The sequence below is a fragment of the Neohortaea acidophila genome, assembly GCF_010093505.1.
Source record: "Neohortaea acidophila strain CBS 113389 unplaced genomic scaffold BDY17scaffold_10, whole genome shotgun sequence".
In the NCBI taxonomy this organism is placed as follows: Eukaryota; Fungi; Ascomycota; class Dothideomycetes; order Mycosphaerellales; family Teratosphaeriaceae; genus Neohortaea; species Neohortaea acidophila.
In genome coordinates this window covers 290,962-307,154 of record NW_022985519.1, presented here as the reverse complement: position 1 = coordinate 307,154, position 16,193 = coordinate 290,962, and the positions used below count along the sequence as shown (strand labels likewise).

The 16,193-nt window shown below is 56.7% G+C and overlaps 6 protein-coding genes across 6 annotated transcripts; 2 read left to right on the top strand and 4 right to left on the bottom strand.

The window, feature by feature from the left end:
- Window positions 1-431: 431 nt before the first annotated feature.
- Window positions 432-2,715, bottom strand: BDY17DRAFT_312877 (uncharacterized protein; the record flags this gene model as incomplete). The annotated part of the gene is made up of 3 exons (XM_033735667.1): window positions 432-778; window positions 832-2,565; window positions 2,628-2,715. The coding sequence occupies 3 exons, from the start codon at window positions 2,713-2,715 to the stop codon at window positions 432-434; spliced, it is 2,169 nt and encodes a 722-aa protein (XP_033586536.1).
- A 349-nt stretch (window positions 2,716-3,064) lies between these two features.
- BDY17DRAFT_329884 (kinase-like domain-containing protein) lies at window positions 3,065-5,121 on the bottom strand (the record flags this gene model as incomplete). The annotated part of the gene is made up of 3 exons (XM_033737873.1): window positions 3,065-3,956; window positions 4,057-4,873; window positions 5,060-5,121. 3 exons carry the CDS (start codon window positions 5,119-5,121, stop codon window positions 3,240-3,242), a joined length of 1,596 nt encoding a protein of 531 aa, XP_033586535.1. The 3' UTR covers window positions 3,065-3,239.
- A 1,288-nt stretch (window positions 5,122-6,409) lies between these two features.
- Window positions 6,410-7,000, top strand: BDY17DRAFT_326959 (uncharacterized protein; the record flags this gene model as incomplete). The annotated part of the gene is made up of 1 exon (XM_033737597.1): window positions 6,410-7,000. One exon carries the CDS (start codon window positions 6,410-6,412, stop codon window positions 6,998-7,000), a length of 591 nt encoding a protein of 196 aa, XP_033586534.1.
- A 295-nt stretch (window positions 7,001-7,295) lies between these two features.
- On the bottom strand, window positions 7,296-9,498 carry BDY17DRAFT_302983 (U3 small nucleolar ribonucleoprotein complex, subunit Mpp10). The gene has a single exon (XM_033734492.1). The coding sequence runs from the start codon at window positions 9,433-9,435 to the stop codon at window positions 7,333-7,335; it is 2,103 nt and encodes a 700-aa protein (XP_033586533.1). The 5' UTR covers window positions 9,436-9,498; the 3' UTR covers window positions 7,296-7,332.
- A 301-nt stretch (window positions 9,499-9,799) lies between these two features.
- BDY17DRAFT_256463 (putative P450 monooxygenase) lies at window positions 9,800-11,512 on the top strand (the record flags this gene model as incomplete). The annotated part of the gene is made up of 2 exons (XM_033731605.1): window positions 9,800-10,146; window positions 10,204-11,512. 2 exons carry the CDS (start codon window positions 9,800-9,802, stop codon window positions 11,510-11,512), a joined length of 1,656 nt encoding a protein of 551 aa, XP_033586532.1.
- Window positions 11,513-11,704: 192 nt separating this feature from the next.
- On the bottom strand, window positions 11,705-15,958 carry BDY17DRAFT_255715 (Non-repetitive/WGA-negative nucleoporin C-terminal-domain-containing protein; the record flags this gene model as incomplete). Its single annotated transcript, XM_033731552.1, has 2 exons — window positions 11,705-14,146; window positions 14,291-15,958. The coding sequence occupies 2 exons, from the start codon at window positions 15,956-15,958 to the stop codon at window positions 11,705-11,707; spliced, it is 4,110 nt and encodes a 1,369-aa protein (XP_033586531.1).
- Between the last annotated feature and the right edge of the window lie 235 nt (window positions 15,959-16,193).

Sequence of the window (16,193 nt, the reverse complement as noted above, 5' to 3'; positions counted from 1 at the left end):
TGGATTCCTTTTCGGGTGGGGGATCGTGTTGTTGTGCTGAGTGGACGGGATCGGGGGCGCATTAGTGAGGTTTCGCGGATTGATGAGGATAGGAGGAGTGTGGAGGTGCAGGATGTCAATGTAACGGCTTTCAGCTTGCCGGCTTGGTTTCCGAGGGAAGAGGGGGATACGAGGAAGGTGGTGGAGACGCCTGCGCCGTTTCCGATAGAGGATGTGCGGTTGGTGTATCCGCTGCCGGATCCGAAGACGGGGATTCCGAGGGATGTGGTGATTGAGAAGCTGCTGCCGGTGTATATGGGCAAGGGCGAGACGGAGAGGTGTATACCGGGCACGAAGACTCTGATACCCTGGCCGGACGAGGCGGAGGAAGAGCATGAAGAGACTTCAAACGATACCGAGCGCAGCGCGCTGGAGGAAGTGACGTTCCAGCCTTACTTGCTGCACCCGCCCATGCCGACGTCAGTCATCGACGAGCTGCGGAACAAGCGTAGCAGGTTCCGCACGAGGCACGAGTGGGAGTTTGTCCAGGAGAAGACGAGGGAAGACGAAGAGGCGGAGAGGCGAAAGGAGCTGCCGAAGACGATGCGCACGCCGCTGAAGGAGTTGGCGGAGTTGAGGGCGAGACAGAAGGCGGTGGAGGGGGAGAAGGGCTTGAGCGTGGAGCAGCTGGCGAAGATCGGAGAAGTCATTGCACAGGAGAGGGCGAGGGCGAAGGAAACCATCAGAGCGTTGGACCGATGACAACCGTCGGCCTCGCCACTCGTGTAGATATAGAAATCTATAGACCTTGTAACATCACCCTCCCACCACACATCTATCCCGCCCGCCCACCCTGCCTCGCCCTAAACTCCTCCGCAATCTCCCCGCACGTCAAAAACTCCACCTCATCCCCAAACCCCTGCACCCAGCGCAGAAACCTCTCCACCATCCCAATCACATGCGCCATCCCCGACGTATCGGGATGCGTAATGATACTAAACACCTTCATCCCAGCCCCCTCCCCTTCCTCCCTCGCCTCCCGCCGAATCCACTCAAACCGATCCATCCACATCCGCTCCACAACCCGCACATCCACGTACCCGTGCGAATTCGGCGTGTTGGGGTAGAATTGCAGCGGCGTGGCGTCCTCTGCGTACCAGTTCCCGGGAATCTCGACGAGGTTCGATTTCGGCAGACGCTCGAAGTGAGGTGAAGGATGCATCCAGGTGTCTGCTTTCCTCCCCGGATCGAAATCGATGGGTTCAATGGGGGTGGGGTGGAGTGGGAGGAAGTAAGGGGTGGAGTCGTAGTGTGTGAGCGATGAGTCCCACAGGAAGTCGTAGGATTGGAGGAGGGCGAGCGTGCGTTCTTGCAGGAGGTACAGGGGCGCGCGGTAGCCTCGCGGTTTCTTGCCTGTCAAGTCGGTTACGAGGGCTATGCATTTGTCGATTACGTCTTTCTCCTGCTCGGCGGTCATTTGCCTCGCGGCTTCGTGCGAGTAGCCGTGCAGGGCGATTTCTGCGCCAGAGTCGACGATCGCGCGCGTTTGTTCTGGAAACGTTTCGAGCGAGTGGCCGGGGATGCACCAGGTGATCTTTTTCGAAATTCCTAGCTCGTGGAAGAGTTTGAGGAGGCGAGGCACGCCGACCAGCGCGCTGAAGTAGCCTTGCGAGTAGTCTGCTAGGCTGTTGTCAGGGTGTGCGCCGGTGCCAAGAAAGCCGGAGATGGCGTCGAAGTCGACAGACCAGGCGATTTTGATGCGATTCCGGGCTTTGGGTGGTGTGAGGGTGGGCGGGATGGTGGTGGTCAGTTGCTGAGATGGGACGGTCTTCTTTTCCCCGGCGAGGGCGGATTGGTTGCCTAGGATTTCCTCCTCTCGCCAAACGATCCTACCCTCCATCCCCCCATCAATGCTCAAAACCTGACCGGACATGTGGCCCGCAGCACGATGGCTAGCCAGGAATGCAACACCTCTAGCCACATCCTCAGGCTGCGCAATCTTCCTCAAAGCCACCGTGCCTTGCGCCTCGAGATAAAGCTCCCGCGGATCATCCAGTCGATCTCCAATCAGCTCGGTATTGACCCATCCCGGCGCGACGGCATTGATTCTCGCCCGGCGGTTGATTTTCACAATCTCATTCTTCACCGTCGGCACGAGCCCATACTGCAACCCCGCTTTGCCAGAAGCATACTCCGCATGTCCAGCCTGGCCAAATTTGCCGCATTCGGATCCCGTAACGACGATGGCGAGATTATCGAGCTCCTGGCCGCCGGCTGACTTCTGCGACTCGATTGCTGCGAGTAAGAAGTGCTTGATCGTCAGGAAGGTGCCGCGGACATTCACGGCGTACGTCTTCTCCCAGGTTTCCAGCGGGAGTTCCCAGATGTTGGGATGGGCGGATTCGTTCGTGATTCCGGCGTTGGGTACCAGGATATGGATCGGACCGAAGTGGCGGATGGCGGTGCCTATGCTTGTGGCGATGGACGCTTCGTCGGATATGTCTCCTTGGACATGGAAGAGGTTCGGGTTTCCTGGTGACTTTTCGGGTTGTTTGATGTCATGAGCTGTGACTTTGCAACCGGCGGCTTGATTGACATGTTAAAGAGGATGACTATCATTTGAGGGTGGAATAGAATAGTATAGTCACCCAAGAGTTCCTTCACAATAGCCAAGCCAATCCCACCCACAGCGCCCGTGACAAAGGCATGGCGTCCCTCGATCCCGAGAAAGGACATTGTTACGAGAATTGGAATAGAATCATACGCTCTGAACGAGGGGTTTTGCTTGGAAGTGCGAGACTAAGGTATGAGATGGTTGAGGTGAAAGCTTTGCGCATCGATGCAGCGTCTTTGTATGCCGATGGATCATCGATCGGTCGTCATCCTGGCGCACCGGCGGGCGTCATTGTGCCATTTGTAAGAATTCTGATGGGGCGTTATGCTAATTCCATGTTGGGTGTCTTTCGGTCGTCATATCGGTCGTCATTTCGGGCGTCTCCGATGGAGACTTGGAGAGGGAGGGAGGAGCGTGCACCAATGAGCGTCGAGAACTTTGGACCACATCTACACGATCTATCACGATCCATATCTACCTAGGTAGCTATGTCCGCAATCAACCCATTCTATGTCTATTGCGAGCTCTGAACAAATCTTCTCCAGATGATGGCTGTAAGTCGAGCAGCGGTAGCGAACAAGAAGCGGCGATGGGTTGAAGAAGACCGTTGAGAGCACACCAATCGCCGGCAGTGGTTTGATGAATCTTACTTCCGCCACAAACTCGCCCTGCGTCCTGGTTTTGCAACTCTCCCTCGTCTTACCACGTCGCGCGGACCCGTGTCCGCTTTGCGCACAGGCTCGCCAAAGATGTGGGCTCGAGAGCTGCCTGCTACGCCGTCCATCGCAGATTCCTCCGAGCCAGCCCCAAGCCCCTCGTCCTCCCGGCCGAAGATGTCCATGTACATCTGCTGGCCTGTCGGACGCTTCTCCAGCTCATGGTACAGCCCCGGACGAAGTCTCGGTGCGGCATTCACAGCCTCCGCAAACTCCTCACACTCCAAGAGCACCCGAGTGGTGTCGGCAAACAGCCTTCGCAACTCCGCTGACCCCACGACGTAGAGCATCGTCATGCACAGGGAGTAGACATCCACTTTGTGGCCTTGAGGGCCCCCAGAGACCACCTCTGGTGCGCGAAAGTGGCCCGAGCCGACATCCGTTTGCTCGTTGTCCACGAACTTTGCTAGTCCGAAATCGCAAAGACGCCACTGGTATTGGCCTGCTGGGCTGCGCGCGAAAAGAATACTCGCCGGCTTGATGTCTCGGTGGACGATGCTCTGCTCTGACAGGTAGATAATCCCCTTCAGCATCTGCTTGAGCAGGTCGGCGGCCAGACGGCTATCGTTCGAGAACTCGCGACCCTGCCACAGCAGACTCGAAAGGCTGCCGTCGTACAAAGTCATGAAAATCTCGATGCTCGTATCCTATATCCGGAAGCCCTGACAATGTCTGAATTCGGCAAGATTCGGATGAGACACGGCATGCAGCATTTCGACTTCGCGCCGGAACGCGGCCTTCCAGTACGCAGTGTGTCTCTGGGCTCTGGGTCTTATCCGTGCGAATGATCTTGACCGCCAGGTGGTCGCCTGCGTGCAGGTCTACGGTCTGGTACACGATACCAAAACTGCCCTGCCCGAGTTGCTTCAGTTTCCGGTGGGTGAGCCTCGTCGAATCCCAGGGGGTTTGCATTCGCATTTCGTATCGGTCGCGTTCGGTGTCTCGATCGTTGCGCGTGATTGCGAATCGTGGATTTTTGGGCAGCTCCGCGAAGTCCTGCGCAACTTGTTCTGCATTGAAACGGGCCTCATCGTCGAGCGAGGCCCACGCGAGGTCGAACTTCACCAAATCGCCGTTCACGCCTCCCATGCCGATAGTCAGGTTGTCGGGCCTGCGAATCACACGTTGGCGGGGGACACCACGAAGCAGCTGTTTCGACGACAAGCTGTTCGTCAGCAGCGTGCTTTGGTATGCTGAACGATCTCTCGAGATGATCTCGTGTGTCGTCTCGTTCAGGATGAACTGGCACTGCATGCCCGATATCCGGCTTCCCGACACGCAGACGTCTCCTTCCTTGCCAAAGCTGATGATGCACCCCGGGGTCTTCGAAGCTCTCCTGAAATCGAGCAGGATGCCGGTGCGTGAATCGTCGGATCGAGTATGGATCAGATGGGCGTTGGCTGGGTCTTCGATGCACTTCCGAGCACCATCGTTCATAGGGAAGAGGGAGAACAAGGGGGTTGGAGGCGTGTTGTCGGCGTTGACAACCTCGAGCGTGGTGAGGTTCTGGCAGAAGGAGAAGGGGCGCCGCGGCGCAGGAAAGATATTTGTACACTTGCCATTCCTTCACCAACGTGCCTCTCTCATTGACTGTATTCTGTGCTCTGAAGAAGACCGAGGTGAGTCTTCGCGATTGCGTGAAACTGGTGGCCAGTGTACTTCCCGCAAAGTCACGGTCACATATGGCCTCAGCAACTTGGAAGAGGCTTAGACAGATCTCACCCAAAGAAGGCACGTTTGAAGTGCTTACCGCAGTGATGCTTCACTTTTACAGAGGTGAACCTTCGAGACATGTGCCGTACGGGTGGCCATGATGAGTGCTAAGCGGCTGATCTCAACACTCAAGGCGACAGTGAAGGCATGCTACAGCATGGTAATGGTTTGTCGAAATGGCTCGGCCGCAGGAGATGCGGTGCTTCGCTAGCCGCACAAATGCTGAAGATACACAATGCATGCCTGTGCAACATTCCAGTGTCTCACGCAAGGGATCAGACGCTGCCGGGAAAGGTTCATCTTTTCAATTCGTGCGGGGAACATGAAACCGCGATGTTATCTTCAGACATTCCGCGGCCTCGTTATTTTAAAGGTTGAATCAGGCCCACAAGAGTGAATGTGGGACATATCGCCCCGGCTATCAATCGAGCACCACTCTCAATACCTGAAGCGAGAATTCTCGTATCTCACCTTTCCACGCTCTTTTCACCCGAGCCCAAAATGGAAGGCCAAAATACAACATCCATCCACCACCCTGCGCCAACCTAACACGAAGTAAACGCTGCAAGCGCTCGCTCCCGTCGCTCTACTGGGGGCGTAGATTCGATGGCTTCTCGCTCCGACGATCTCCTCCTCCTTACCGATCGCGGATCCCTACGCCGACGGACGATAGAGTTCAGCCGCCGGCTTACGACATAGCTCAGACGCTGGTCCACAACAGAGTCCAGGCGCCGATCGACCACAGAGCGCGGGCAGCAGCAAAAGAAAGCATCGAAGCGCTGAACCGACACTTACAAGCAGAAGCGGCGATATGCAAGCGCCTTCTTGAGGAAGACCCATACGCCTTCTACGATCCCGCTCAGCGAGCAAGCGCGATCAAATACGAGAAAAATCTCACCCGGGAGAGACTGGCGAGAGAGGCAGAAAAGAGGCGCCGGGAAGATGAGCGGCGGGCCAACATGCCTAAACCGCCTTGGAAACCGCTGTCTGCCCGGCATATCATGCCAGGCGAGCTCCAAAGAGCAAAGGCCAATCTCAAGCCCGTAAGAGTTGATGCAAGGCCACGGCGCAATATCGCCCCACCTCAGCCGGTCCTTCGACGCAGCGCGAGAATCGCCGCTCGGGCCAGGATGGAAGATGTACCAGCGGAAGCAGCGGAGAGTAAGGGGCGCAAAACTGCGAAGAAGTCAAAGCGTTCCGAGCGAAGCCGGAAATGAAGTGAACTGAAGAAGAAACGGTTGGATGTTCGATCTCTTCCATCCCAGATCCCCACAGCCTAATAGCCTACAGCCTTGCAGCAAATACACGCTGAGTCAGCGCCTCCTGTCAAGTGCACGTCCAACTTCACTTTCAACTTCACGCGACACCCTCTCTCCCTCATCACCAAATGGCATCACCCCCACCCCAAATCACAATCCGACTCCCCACACCCCAAGAGACCAACAACACGGCAACAATCAATCATCTCGACACCCTAATCAACACAGTCTACTTCACGACCGAAGGCGAATACTGGAAACCAGGGCACCACCGCTCCACGCCCGCCGACATCAAAACCTGGATCGCAGCCGGCGAGCTCTACCTCGCAATTGACTCCTCCAACCACGAAATCCTCGGCGTCGTATGTCTGCATCCCCACCACGCGCAGCGCGAGGTGTCAACGTACACCTTCGGCCCATTGGCAGTCTCTCAAACGCAAAGTCGCTCGGGTGTGGGGCGGCGGCTTGTTCTCCATGCTGAAAGTGTAGCGAGGTCGCGGGGAGCGGAGATGATGGAAATTACGCTGCTGGAACCGAAGCCGCCGGCGGTGCATCCCTACAAGGAAATGGTGCGGCGGTGGTATGTGAAGTTGGGGTATGTGGGTGTCCGGAGGGAGGCGAAGGAGGAGGTGGTGCCTGCGAGTCATTGCCCGACGTTGGCGGAGGGGATTGATTTTTTGGTGATGGAGAAGAGGTTATGGAGTGCGTTGGATAGGTGACGTTTGTAGCAGGCTACGTGCTGGATGAAGGGGCTCACTTTTTCCCGCTCGCTGGCGGCCCGGCGCTTCTCGCAATCGTCGAATGTAGAGTGTAGCAGGTCTTGCATTCACTCCGGGGCTCGGTAAGGCTGATTGTGACGGGCATGGTACATCTAGTCCACAAGCTAAGTGCTAGAGGAGGGGATTCACCCTTTCCGCTCGGTAACGGCCTGGCGGTTCTCACAAGCATCAAATGTACCGTACAGCGAGGTCTACATCGAGCCCGAAGCTCGTTGAAACTTGTTGCAAGGGAGATGGTGAATCCAATCCGCAAGCTACTTGACTTAGCATTTCTAGAGCTTATACCTCCCCGCGCCCTGCTGTCCGCCTTCGGTCCTGACTCCTCGGCCTTCGACATCAGTGACATCTCCCTTCTTCCCAATCACCTTGACACCTCCCTTCTTCAAGTCTCCAACAACCGCATCGCGTCCCTTGGGCGCCTTCTCCGCCCCTCCACCCTCCTTCTTCTTCCTCTCCTTCTCCCTCCGTCGTCGCCTCTTCTTCTCCTCTCTGCTCAACTCCTCCCGTCCAGCAGGCAGCCCACTCTTCCCCACCACCTCCTCCCGCACTCCCTTCGTCCCCTCGCCCGCACGGTACATCTCCTGCGGCGCAAGCTGACTCGCCCCCGCCACCTCGCCGCCAGCACTAGGCCGCGCATCCTCCATCGCAATCGCTGGCGCATCAACCCGGATATCAAGCTGTGGAGCCGGGGCTTTAGGCCGGAAATGCCACGAGCTGAGACCGTCCAAATCGCTGCAGACTTGCTTCCATAGTGCCTCGATTTCTTTTTCCTCTTTTTTGACTTTCTCGTCTTTTACGTCGACGAAGTTGGCGTCCGTACGGCGGAGGTGCTCCTCTTCGTACTCTTCTGCTAGTCCCTTCTTGCTTTTGCTGTCGTCGAGGACGTAGTCGAGTCTGCCTCTGCGGCCGTCTTTGCCGGTGGCGAGATCATCGGGTCGGCGGCGGACGATGTCTTGAAAGTCGTGCGCGAGGATGCGTCGTTTGATGAGGTCTTCGATGCTTTCGCTCACCTCGGCCGTGATGACGGGGACTGGCTTGCCCGCTCGCTCGAATTCTAGGTCTTCTTCTAGAAGAGAGTTCAACGGCCTGTCTGCTGCTCGCGCTTCGCCGGAGAGTGTCCACTGTCGTTTGGCGACGTTGGCTGCTTCGAGCTTGCGGATCTCTTCTGCCAAGGCGGCTTTGCGGCGTTCGTGGGCGGATTTCCTAGATCGTGGATCCGCGGGGTCGAGCTGCTTGCCCTCCTCGTCGGAAGCATCGTCTTCAGACTCTTCGTCTTCGAACAGATCTCGATGTACTGCGGCCATTGTGCGCTCCATGTCGTCTTCCCCGGGCTCATCGTCCTTGGCAGCATTCTTTTCGGGAGCGTCTGGAAAGTTATGCGGGTTCGGCCGACCTTTCTTGTTTTTCTTCTTCTTTTGCGCGGGAGGAGCGAAGAAGTCGGCATACATGACGTTGTTTGTGTTGGACATGCCGCCCATGATGTCCATTTCGTCACCGTTGAGCTCTTCGTCCTCATCTTCACTAGGAGCATCGGGGTCGCCAAATGTAGGACCGTCGTCTTCATCGTCCTCGTCGTCGGAAGCTCCCGCGGCGCCGTTCGTTGATACGTCGCCTCCAAGTTGGCCCAAGGGATTTGTGTCCCAGTCCACGTCTTCTTCGTCGCTCGCGGCGCCGTCATTCTCCCCACGGGTATCTTGCTGCTCGAGGAAGTCCGATTGTCGGTTGAAGTCATCAATGGAGAAGAAGCCATCATTGAGTCCGAACTTGTCCGCCACGAATTCATCTGCAGGCTCGTCGTTGCCAAGTGGGGCCTCCTCGTTCAGGATCATGTCCTCGTCGAAGTCGTCTTTTCCGTCAAAGTCCACGTCTTCAGAAGTGACAGATGTTTCATCCGACTCCTCATCACCGTCGTCTTCGCCTTCGACTTCATAGTCGACGCCTTCCTCTCCAAGGTCGCTTTCACTGTCGCTGTCGCTATCACTGTCGCTCACATCGTCGGAATCCACATCACCATTCGGCAAGTCAACCACAACACCGACTCGCGTCTCGGCTTCTTCCACTCCGCGCTCCGCCTCTTCGGCAGCAGCATCAATCACCCTCCTCGCCTGCTCCCAAATCTGCTCGACAGTGAAACCCTGAGTGTGGATTTGCTTGAATCGCAGCACGTCATCTTGATCTACTTTGTCCCCTCGCTTTCTCTTCTTCCTAGCTTCCTGCAATCGTTGTTGTTGAGTGGAGCTGACGTCTGCTGCTAGGGGATCAAGGGCGTGCTTCAAATACGCGAGGGTGTCGGTGTAGAGGGGGAGTGAAGGCTGGATGAAGGCGTGCGGGGAGTCGGCCAGTGTTGATACGAGGAGATCGGATGGCATGGCCATGATTGCTGGAGTATGTTGGCCACGCAAACCACCGACTGCAGATGCATGCGTGATGGCGCAGAGAAATTCCAAAGTCGGGATTCTTTTCGCCGGCGCCAGATCTAATCTAATCTAATCTGCAGATCTTGATTCTAGCAAGGCGGCCATTTCCGCGCCTTCGCATTCTCGCCGCAGCAAACACTCCGCGTTCCTCCCGAGCACGGAATTGCGCCGCCATCGCGAGACTCGTCCCGTTCGTCCACGGCTCAAAGAGCGATGATGGCGAAATATAACAAACCCGGGCATCCATAACACCATCGGGTCGAACATTCCCTTCCATTCTTTCCCTCTCGTCTTTCTTTCCTCGCTATCACACCCAACCACCATGGCATTCCTAGCCCCATTTCTAGACAACGACTTCTCTCTCTCCCCCTCCTTCGCCCAGCTACTACTCTACTCCTTCGTCTTCCTCTTCGTCGTCGGCCACCTCACATCAACATATGCAACCCATCGCAACATCCCCGGTCCCTTCTTGGCCAAATTCACCGATCTCTGGAGATTATACATTGTCTGGCGCCGCGACTCACACGACACCTACCTCCGCTTACACCAGCAATATGGAGATCTGGTTCGCATTGGACCCAACTGTATATCAATATCCGCTCCCGATCTCGTGCCCAGCATCTACGGCATCGGCAAGGGCTTCGTTAAGAGTGACTTTTACTCCGTGTGGTTCGTCGAATGACTCTGTATCTACTCATCTGACAATTTCCACTAACACTGGTATAGGCAGAACATCGTCAATGGGCAACGGGTGGCGTCAATGGTCTTCACCACGGACGAAGTGCAGCATGCCGCAATGAAGAAGCCGATTGCCAATGCCTACTCTCTTTCGACTCTGAAGGAGTTCGAACCGCTCTTGGACTCCACTACCGCCGTCTTCCTGTCCCGCCTGGACGATCTCTTCGCAAGTACCGGAAAGGTGTGCGACTTGGGCACATGGCTGCAGTGGTACGCTTTTGACGTTATCGGCGAGTTGACCTTTAGTCAACGCCTGGGATTCCTGGAGAAAGCGACAGATGTCGAGGGTATCATTGCTTCCGTGGCGAGGAACTTCGACCGCTGCTCCGTCCTCGGCCAAATGCCCTGGCTGGACCAATTCACCTACAAAAACCCCATTTACCTCAAATTCTTCGCCAAAGCCGCCGCAAACCCCATCATCGCCTTTGGGCAACGCCGCCTGCAAGAGCGTATCAAAGGGCAAGAAGCAGACGACGACGCAGCGAACGATCAACAACCCGCAACCACCATCTCCGACCCCCTTCTCGAAGCTAAAGTCCTGCACGGCACCCTCCCGAGCAAACCTGACTTCCTCTCCCGCTTCCTCACCCTGCACAAAGAGCAGCCCGAAATCGTAACCAACACGCGCCTGCTCGCCTATCTCTTCATGAACATCAACGCCGGCAGCGACACCATCGGCTCCACCATCCGCGCCCTCTTCTACCACCTGCTCAAAAACCCCGACACCCTCTCCACCCTGCGCACCGAACTGCAAACCGCGCAGAAACAAGACAACCTCTCCCTGCCCCTCCCCACCTGGACCCAATGCCAATCCCTCCCCTACCTCAACGCCGTCATCAAAGAATCCCTCCGTCTAAACCCCGCCCTCGCCCTGCCCCTAGAACGCATAATCCCCTCCAACACCCCCGGCCTCCAAATCCCGCACCACCCAACAACAAAAGAAACCATCACCCTCCCCCCAGGCACAATCGTAGGCATCAACCCCTGGATCCTGCACCGCGACACGCGCATCTTCGGCTCCGACGCCGCAAAGTGGAATCCCAGCCGCTGGCTCGACGACGACGCGGATAAAGTAAAGTACATGGAGCACCACCTGCTTGCTTTCGGCGCGGGCAAGCGCAGCTGTCTGGGGAAGAATATTGCGATGCTGGAGTTGGGCAAGTTGGTTCCGGCGCTGGTGATGCGGTATGAGATGCGGCTTGCGGAGCCGGGGAGGGAGTGGAGGGTGTGGAATGCGTGGGCGGTGAGGCAGGAGGGGTTGCAGGTGTTGTTTGACAGGAGGGGGGAGGGAAGTTGATGTTCATTTGGATTTGAGAATGGGTTCATGACTTTTACGGATTCTTTGTAGCTCTTGTTATTCTTCGACTCTGTTGGGCGTGCGTCTCCAGAGCAATCAATGGAAAGTTGGCAGCCTCATGATGTGCTTCCTCGCCGTTCTAACGTGCGAGGGCGTCGAAAAGGTGCCATTCATGCTCGTCCCTCTAGCGATCTACTCCATATCCACATCTCCATCACCATCAACCACCAAGCCATGCTCAGCATCGACTTCATCAGGCTCATAGCCCGCAACCTTCAAACCCCCACCGCCACCCACAACCCCATTCACCTTCTTACCCGCCCCCTTCCCCTCCAACCCCACCACATCCTCCCTCCTCGCCACCTCCTCGAAGGCCCGCTCCCTCTCCAACCCAGCAGCAACACGCTCAGCCTTGCCGTCCAGCTGCTTCTTCACGTCCCCCACACACATCCTGACCCACTCATCCAGCCGGCGATCCTCAACGTACGACAGCAACTGCTCGTCGTGGATTTTATTGTCCTTCAGAATCGGGTCGAGTAAGTCTGCACTCGACCAGCGGTACGCGAGGTCCTCTGCACTGCATCCCGCGCCGAGACACTCGCTGGGAAGCAGGAAACGCACGCGGTGCGACTGCGGCTGCTGCTGCTCGGTGTCGTCGTCGGGAGCCAAGAGGCCCTGATCCCGCGCAAAGTAGATGGTGCGCCACGCCGCTGTGTCCCGCACTTCGTCGCTCACCTCCCTCTCTGCATCGCCCGCTTTCTCGCCAGCGTGGATTTCAAACCAGTTGTCGTAAACGTAGCACCGCTTCCAAATCAGCTGGAGGAGCATCTCCAGCCGGCCCTGCGGGATGTAAGGCGCGATGGCGCGAAGAGCCTTGAGCGCGAGGAAGAACTCCGAGCCCTGCAGGTTGTGATCCTCGAACTCGTCGTCGGTGAAGTAGTTGTCGAGCAGCGTGAGGGCGTCGATGAGCTCGTCGGCGCTCAGGACCGTGCGGTCGAGGATGCGGTCGAGGTAGTTCTCGAGCAGTTGGCGCAGGGCGTGCAGGTCTTGATTTTTGAAGCCAAACTTCTGCATGGCGATTTCCAGCTCCGCTTGTCGGTCGATGCAGGCTTGGATTTCGGGGAGGAGGTGCGCGTATAGTTGGTCTTGGATGTCGAGGATGGCGAGCTCGCTTTGAGCGGTATGGTCTTGTTGCGCTTCTCGTGCGGTCGTCTCGTGGGGTTCGCCTTTTGCTTCGCGGTCTTCTTGGGCAGCCAGCAATGACAGCCTCGCGAGCGACAGCTCCGCCTTCTTCGCAAAGACAAAAGTCTCCTGCTCCTTTCCCACCACATCCAGGCTCTCACTCGCATGTGCAAAGTCCCGTTGCATAAGCACATCGTTGATCCAGCATAACTTGGCCCGACTGGGATCGCCACGTAAGTACTTGTTCAAAGCAGGCTCCCAATTTTCCTGCGCATTCGCAAGCATCAAACCCGCCTGACTGCCGGAAAAGCCGGTATCAAAGTACGGAGTCGCAAAGTCGTCCCCAAAGCGGTCAAAGTAGGCGCTGATTTTCGCCGTCATTCTCTCCAGATACTTTGCAATCGTGGCTTTCGCGTGAGGATCGCTGGTCTCCCTGAAGGTCTCGACAGAGAACTGCATCTCGGCAATCACCATCTCCGTGAGGGTGCGCATATCTTTGTACCTTTCCGCCAGTTGCATGCCCGCTTCCGACTGCGCGAGACCCGCCAGCTCTCGGAATTGGTTATGCCTGCTTTTGTCAAAGTGCTCTTGCAGTGTCTCGGACAGCTCACGGTCTCTCTCCGAGGGTCGCGAGGCCAGCCATTTGATGCGCTCTTGGTAAATGCGGCACATCGAGAGCAGCAGAACCGGGTTGGCGGCGCCGATGTGTTGAACGAAGGGCTGTAAAGCATCTGCCTCCTTCGCGCTGTCTTCGAACACCTCGCGCGCAAAATCGCGGGACTGGTCGGCCATGCGCACGACGGCCTTCAACATGGATGTCGTGCTGGTCCAAGGTTCCGGAAGATCGATGTACTCCGCAGGGTTGGTCAAGATGCCATCCTCGATGGTGTCGGGTAGGATGCCACAAGCTGCAGCATTCTCGTTTCTGAATTCAAACACGCTTTCCAGCGCCGTATTCCACAGATCATCTGCTTCGCTGACAAGTCGTAATTTAGTCTGCGAGCTTTTGTCCACGTCCGACCGGAGGTCTCTCAAAAACATCTCCGCCAGAGTCAAAAGCCTGTCCAAGCGATCCAGATGATGAATGAAGAAGCTGCGCACGGCATCATCACTCGCACGCTCTTCTGCGCCGCCGCTCAGGCTTTGATTCGCTATAGCGCAGATGTCACTTAGCAAGGTGGCGATGCGCTTGTTCTGATCGCAGGCCGCCACATGCTCCTGAAACATCTTCCATAACTGCTGGGCAGCGGCCACTTTCTCCGCGTCCCAGAGCAGCTGCCACATCGTACCGTTTGAGATGGCTGGATAACTTTGGCGTACGTGGTTTAGCAATGCTCGGAGCGCTTGTGCTTTGTTCGCTAGGTGAGCAGCCATGGATGCGGGTTCGGTGGAGATGAAGGGCGAGGTGGACCGGAGGATCTGGCTGCTTATGTCGAGCGCTGCTTCTTCCACCTCTTCTGGCGAAGAAGTGCTCTCGTTGGAACGCGAGAAGTCGATGATGTTCTCCTCCTGCAGGGCGCCATGGAAAACAGCTTGCTCAATCTTGGTTTTTACGGGGAGTTTGTTGGCCAAGTCGCCGTTGCTCGGATCCAGAACAGTGACTCGAACCATGCCGGCGCCTTCGACAAAAATCACAGCAGACTCGGCACTGCTCCTCTCGTCCTCTTCATACGCTCCAACGAACTTGAGACTTCTCCCCTTCTTCAGATGAACCGAGTCCTCGAATGTCACAGGCTGTATGTAGGAGGCGTGCAATTGTGCTTCCGGGCTGTTGGCATCCGATTCATCGAGCTCCTTAAGCGCAAATGCGTTCTCGAATGTCACCAATGCAGTGTGGCTGGGCTTCGGTAGCAGGAGTCGTGGCCTACTCGATGCTAACGATCGGTGATTACCATGCAACTTGAGCAATTGGGGTACTGCAACGTCGGTGCCTTCAATGACCAGATTCGCCATGACATGCTCGCAATCATCCGGTCTGCCAGCTCGGATCAACAGCAATATGTCGAGCGACAGATCTGTTCCGACCGTTGCAACCTCGAGCGAGCTCGACTTTCTCTCCCGTATAGCAAAGTCCAGTGTGGTGAGATGTTCGTGCTTGCCACGGAGCTCGGGTGCGTCGTTTTTCTGCAGTTCCTGCGCAATCACCTCCCGGAAGTCCAGTGTGCCTTTGAAAATCGACTGTCCGCTCCAATCCAGATGCCAGATCTGTAGCTCTGCCTTTTCCGTGAGCGAAATGACCTGCATTTGGCCTCTCGCACCGAGTTGTCGCGTGTGAACGGCTGATACATCTCTCTTCCAGGACCCAGCACCCAGCAAGCCTTTGATACTGCCGAAAAGCCCGGTCGATACTTGCTCGTTCGCTCGCAGGAACTCTGATAGAATCCTTGGTTTTCCTTGCGCGTCGCGCAAAGTGAGCTGTGCAATGCGACCCGAGCTGAGAGTGACGACAAACCCTGCATGATGCGCAGAGACGATGTCGGCGACGACTTCGCCTGAGAACAGGCTCCCGATTGAACCTTCAATGCCAAGACTGCGCTCCTGAAACAGCCCGAGTGACGCAGCGCGCTCGATGGATTCGTAGAAGACGACTTTGCCGGTGGTAGCAGATATCAGCACCAGGCCAATATCCGCAGTCGTACCAGTAGTAACAAGCGCTCCAAAGGGAAGGACTTCGGTCGGCTTGACGAGAAACGGAACGTCGAACAGCCTCACAGTGCCGGCGGCAGAATGTGCGGTATAGTCCCAAACGTACGCCCTCTGCCGCGTGATGGCAAGTGCATGATGACCTGCTCCCAGACTACCGCGCCATTCCAGCCCCTCTTTCCGAAGATCTTTGGGCGTGCTGGGCAGCAATTTGACGGAATACCGAGCATTCTGCGCCAATACTGTCGCGCCGTCTCCGCGTGTTGCCCTCTTGACACTATTTCGCCTGCCGCGAAGGGGGATACTCATGTCCATCGTTGTCACGCTCTCCTTCCTCGCCCTCGCTTTTCGCCGTGGAGCGCTTCCCGGATGTGCATCGCCGTTCATCAAATGTGGGACCTCGACGCTGCCGTTGACTTGCTCTTCCTCTGCGCCGTCCACCGTCTCCGCATCGTGTCTGGGAGGCACAAACGTGCTTTCACTAATCTTGCTCCGTTTCCGCCGCGGCGCCGTCTTGGGGCTCTCGGTGTCAATCTGTCGCTGTCGTCTCCGGGGGTTACGAGCTGGGCCCGACCGCAAAGAGCGCTCGGTGCCAGGTTCGACATCTGGCGACTTTGACATTTCCACCCCTCACTCTGACGGATCGATGAGGAGATGGTGATGGTGTGGTGCAGATAATCTGCGGAGGGAAGGGGGAATGCGACGGGCGTGATGGCTGCTGATGTTTATGGATGTCGCGCTGTTTACGGCGTTACAGCTTTCATCGTGGAGAGAACTTGTCCAGAGTTTACGCTAGTCTCGATGGGGAAGATACTCTACATTCACTTCACGTTGAGGTACGACCTCATTCACATCC